Genomic DNA, 5,759 nt, shown 5'->3' with positions numbered 1-5,759 from the left:
GAAACACTAGTGTTGCAAGAGTTTGATCTTGACATCTTCGTTATGATTGATACTTTCTGGATAGAATGTGATTAGTAATAAGGATCATTCTTGGTTGAGCTTGTACGCTGAGCGCTCAATGAAAGCACTGATGATGATAAAATTAATCCAATGGTTCATATTAACTATCCCAATTAGAACATTATGAACAATTTGGAATGCAAAGACAAGTAAATTGATCGAAAGGACAATGGAATCACACTTTCTTGCTATTGATTGCTTGAGTATTAAAATATGAAGTGGTAAAATGAGACATAAGGTGTCTAAACAAAAGAACAAATGAGGGTGTGTTTGGTTGGTGGGTTTAGGCATAAGAAATGGGTATGAAAGTGATTGTTAGTGTTTGGTTGATAGGTTTTGAGAATGATACTATGGGTTTGGAATACCCCATTAATGAGAAAACCCATACCCTTATTAAATAAGGGTTTCATTCTCCTTCCTCATTTATTCCCCAACTATTAATAATCATTCCCATTCCACACAACTACCAAACATACTACATACTTTCACCAAAACCCATTACTCTTACCAAGTATTTGATACCCATTCCGATTCCGATTCCCATGTGCAAACCAAACGCACCCTGAGTTGTTTATGCAAAAAGGATCCTAATGGCTCTTTTGGTAACGCCCCACATGATCTCTAAATGCTTCTTTGAGTGAAGCGAGCGCTTGTAACGACTAGTGTTAACCTTTGTATCTTTTGGGTATGACCTTAGCCCCAAGCTCAGACCTTGGTCCAACAAACCCCGAGGTTATGCCTTGGTCCAATTGACCCCAAGATTTGGCCTCGGTCTTACTGACCTCTAGTCATCCACTTTGCTCTTACTTTCATGGACTTTACTTCCTATACTTGTCTTCTTGAGTCTAGGCTATTACATCCATCCAAATCAATGCAATTTGATAGAAAAATGAGCGAAAACTAAATTTTTGTGTATGGAGCCAATGGTTTGGGCATATAATTTTTTTTTTAAAAAAAAAAAATTAACTACTCCATTATAACTTAAGAAACATGATTTATGCATCATACTAAATACAAATGTGTTAAATTAACGAAAAGGTAGGGCAAAAAATGCTAGCAGATTAATTACAAAATGAATAAAATTACCATATGATAGATTTAATTTATAAAATTGATTAAGAAATATGACGTGTCAATATCGGTCGAACAACAAAAATATAAGAATCAAATTAAAATTTTCACTTTTTATTGAACTCTTACAATATTAATGTTATAATGACATGGGGATTTTTTTAATTAAAAAAATGTAATTTGCAATATTTTAAGTACTATATATGTACAACTTGTTTAACACAAGAAAATTGAATAAGAATTTAAGCTATAATTTACGTTCACATATATATATGTAAGAGTTGTAGATATGATTAACTCCTATCGTCCTACGCAAAACAAAGTATGAAGAAATTCAAAGAGATGAGAAAAAGAAGAAAATTTACGATAAGTATTAAATACACGACAGCATGCAGCAGAATTAGGAAGAATATGAAGGTTGCTTAGCTCCCTCCCATAACAAGTGCACTTAATTAATTATAAACCAAAAAGTATAAATAAGAGCAAGAAAAAAAAAAAAAAACCATTGGCTCGCTGGTAATCAATTTGCATGCACTGTACTCTCCTCTTTGCCTGTCTTCTTCCCTTTTAACGAGGTTTTCTCCTTGCCCAGCTCTCAGTTGTAGGTAGAGCACTCTTACCACCTGAGCTGTCCTTACGAACTTTGCCTGTCTTCTTCATGGCCACATCTACGTAGAGTTACTGGTTTATGCAGCTAAAATAGCTAGATAGAGCCGTAAGATAAATAAAATAATAGAGTCTAATATAAGAAGGTCCAATATAATGCCCATATCTTTAGAGAAACAATCAAAAAGCATACCAAGCTAGAAGCTAGTTTAGCCATGGAGGTTGGTTTTGGTTGTGGTTTTGGTTTAGGTTTTGGTTTTGGTTTTGGTTAAGGTTATGGTGGTCATAGGAGGAGGAAGAAGAAGAAGGTGGGGGCATGTGATCAAGGGAAGCCATGTTGAGAAAGGTATCCCTTTGGTGATGGGGAAATGCGCCGAGGGTTAAGAAATCTCGGGTGCTAGCGGAGTTGATGATCATGTTACGATGAGGGGGAGGGGCGGTGAGGGAGGTTTCCATGCAACCCGAGGTGAGATTAGCGTGATGGGTTTGGGGTTTGTTTGGTACTCCGAAAGAAGCCAAAGCCAGCTCTTCACTGAAGAAACCGCCAGCAGGTGCGCTCATGTGAACGGGCCCTTGGTGGGGCCCGATAACGTTACCGCTAGCGGCACCAACCAGATTATTGTTCGTGCTACTTGTCACCCCCATTTGCGCGGCCTTTTGGAGCAACGCCGTGGCGCTCATGTTAGGGTTTTCGTGGATATTGCCGAAGAGCTGCGCGGAGAGGTCGGCCGCGGCGGATGACGGCCCCGCCGCCTGCGGCGGGCAGGCTAGCCACGGTGGTAGCTCAGGCTGCGCCGCCGCCCGGAGCGGGCGGAAGCTTGGGAGCGGCGGCGGTTCTTGCTTCAGTACTGGGAAGGGTTGTTGGAGGGCAATATGGGAAGAAAGGAGAGGATTATTAGTAGGTGCACTTATCGCTCTCACACTCTCTTCTGCTAAGGCATCACAAAAGGCCCTGTGAGTAATGAAGCTGTCCCTCCTGCACACCAGAAATAACTGTTAGAACTGTTAGGATTAAGCGCTTATCACTTATGCAAAAAAAAATTATAATTAATAGGAAAGACATAACTTTCGTTACATATGCAAGGTGCTGAACTTGGCCATTCAGCTTCTAACTTGGCCATTCATTGGCCTCCGCCCAGTGGTAACAAAAATTTAAAAATAAAAATAACAAGAATAAAACAAAAACGCAAAACAACAAAAAGAACAGAATCATCAGAAAACAAATAACAACTCAGAGGTTGCAGGCTTCATGCTGCAAGCTAGAGAAAGCTCATAGCTCATTCTATTCTCTCTCTCTCTCCCTCTTCATCCCTTTTGTTTGCATTTTGCTTTTGCAGTAAAGAATATACCTGTGTAAAGTATATATACATGGGTGTACTCTCTCTCTATATATATACATATACATAAAGCGCAAGTGCAAGCACATATAAGCACAGACACTGGCAGATAAACTTGTATAAATATAATCATTACAATAGAGATTAAACTCCAGACTTCTTACATAAAAATTTAATTTGAATTGTGTAACTAAATTTATATATAAATAAAATGACATATATATATATATATTCACCTATATGGTTAAAAGTCTAAGTCTGTATTATAAGGTGTATCTCAGTTATGACCACTATATATAGAAGATGCCCTTCCAAACACAAAATACAAATGCAAGGCAACAATATATAACTAAAAAGAAAAAACAAAACAAATAAGTTCAGCTTGATGGTGAATTATACAGTACTATATATTAATTAACCAGCTGGACAATCCCATCTCTCTCCTCGGATTAAGGTCTAATGATGTCCAATCAGTATGTTTAACCATAAAATTATGCTTAATACTAAAAAAACACATATAATTTAACGACCCAAGCTTATAATTATAGTCAGAAAGTCTTAAATTCAATCCTTAATCTCTAAAATTATGCTTAATTGCCTCACTAACATTAAAAATGGTTTTGACTGTTATAGCTTGAAGGTTGACTTTGAAATTTGAACCCAAATCCTTTGATAATGGGATGTGTGTGTGTGTATATATATATATAGTATAGAATAGAGATTATTACGGGGTAATAACCCCAGCTAAGATTGCAAAAGATCCACACTTCTAACCACATGGTCAGAATAATCTAGGCTGGTTTACTTTCCTAGGTCGACTAGCGTCACTAGATGTGATTTACCTACACCCAAAAGGGTTGTGAGGTTTCCCTAGTCATCAAATTGAAAGAAATAGAGATTATGAAATGAATGAAATTAGCATACCTAGAGAAAAGGGTTCCACAATCACATCTATATTCTCTAGTGCCACAAATCTTGGAGTGGGCTTTCCAATCAGATTGAACAGCATATCTCTTGGAGCACTTATCACACTTCCATTTCTTCTCACCATGCTTTCTTGAGTAGTGCTTCTTGATGCCAGTGAGGTCCCCAAGGGCCCTTGAAGGGTCATGGTGGACACATGAGGTCTCTGGGCACACATACACCTTCTTCTTTATCACTTCTTGCTTGTTCCTTTGCTTCAGCTTCCATGGCAGATTGTGACCTCTCCTGTGCAGCTGAAGATTCTGGTCCCTTTGGAACCCTTTGTTGCAGATCTCACACACAAACCTGTTTGTTGCCAATAGTGTTCTTGGTGACAAAGCCACCACCTCTGCCTCAGGGTCTAATTCATCATTTCATTTACACATCCAACCAAATAGTTAATATCAAAACTTGAATTATATTGCCCGCACAGGCTTAGTTCACTGTGCTACTGGTTCAGTACAGTAGGCAGTATTTAGGAAAAGAAATATCAGACTTGAATTCGAATCTCACCTTCCTCCCAAGCCCGATGACCCGGAGCTAAGGAGGGTGGTGGGGTAAATGATTGAATTCAAAGTTGCAGTAAATAATATATATTACCTGGATTTCCTGGTAAATTTCTCTTCTTCTTGGCAGCTGGTTGGGCTGGATTGTTACTAGTTGAAGAAATACTTGCTTCATTAGATGCTGAGGTTAAATTTGACATGCTCTCATCAACCACCATGCCCTTAATCATTCTATACTAAAATTTTCAACTTTTTTGGTTTTGGGGAAACAAAATTCAAGATTCACTCATCATTCAGTAGACTCATTTCAGATCAGATCAGCCTTTTCATTGGTGAAGAGAAGTGAAAACCAATATAACTTTAATTATATGTATAGTATTACATATAATTCATACAACCCTAGAGAGATTTGAAAAGAAGATTAATTAAGGCTGAAGACTATGAGTTTACAGTTTCCCATCTTCTTCATGCTTGGAAAACAGAAAGACTATTTCAAGGTAAAAAAAACAAAACAAGAGCTGCTACAACAACAAAGCTAGAAGATTGAATAAAAGCCATACATAAGAAAATAAATGAAACCAAGCAAATTCTTAAAGATAAAGAAAAGAAAACTTTCAGAGAAAGAGAGAGAGAGAGAGAGTAATAGAGATGTGGATGAGAAACTAAAGGTATCCTTTCTCTAGTCATCCACCCCATCAAAACCATAACCTAGGGGCAACAAGGTTTGTTCTGACGTTTCATTTTGTCTTTTGCTTTGTTGTCTTTTTGATTAAACATATATATATACATACATATAAATAAATTAATTAAATAAATAAATATACGTACACATATACATATATTCCATCTTCCATTATTGTGTTTGCTAGTTTATTTCTCTTTTAAGAAAAAAAGATAATTGCTTCTCTAATTTATTTACTATTTTAACTTTCTTGCTCCACAATTGCATGTATAGTTGCATGAAAGAGAATTGAATATGTTAAGCTTGTGAGAAAGAAGTTTTTCTAAAACTACTCATAATTGCAACAACCACATTCGAGTTGATTGTACATGTCAGTTGACTTGATAATCGTTCCAAGTTTGACTCTTCATGAGAGTTGTTTATTGACCTTCTCGATTTGAGCCCAATAATTATTTAAAATTTTCTGAAATATATACGTCGTTTAACTTTTATTTTTAGAATACTAAGTGAAATTAAAAAAAAAAATGTTCATGC

General features: G+C 36.8%; 1 protein-coding gene across 1 annotated transcript; it reads right to left on the bottom strand.

Moving 5' to 3' along the window:
• Positions 1-1,474: 1,474 nt before the first annotated feature.
• On the bottom strand, positions 1,475-5,206 carry LOC116022527 (protein indeterminate-domain 7-like). Its single transcript, XM_031263262.1, has 3 exons — positions 4,638-5,206; positions 3,999-4,398; positions 1,475-2,713 (listed from the first exon to the last, which is right to left on the bottom strand). Exons 1-3 carry the CDS (start codon positions 4,771-4,773, stop codon positions 1,942-1,944), a joined length of 1,308 nt encoding a protein of 435 aa, XP_031119122.1. The 5' UTR covers positions 4,774-5,206; the 3' UTR covers positions 1,475-1,941.
• Between the last annotated feature and the right edge of the window lie 553 nt (positions 5,207-5,759).

The sequence above is a fragment of the Ipomoea triloba genome, chromosome 6, assembly GCF_003576645.1.
Source record: "Ipomoea triloba cultivar NCNSP0323 chromosome 6, ASM357664v1".
In the NCBI taxonomy this organism is placed as follows: Eukaryota; Viridiplantae; Streptophyta; class Magnoliopsida; order Solanales; family Convolvulaceae; genus Ipomoea; species Ipomoea triloba.
This window is presented reverse-complemented; position numbering and strand designations above follow the sequence as displayed.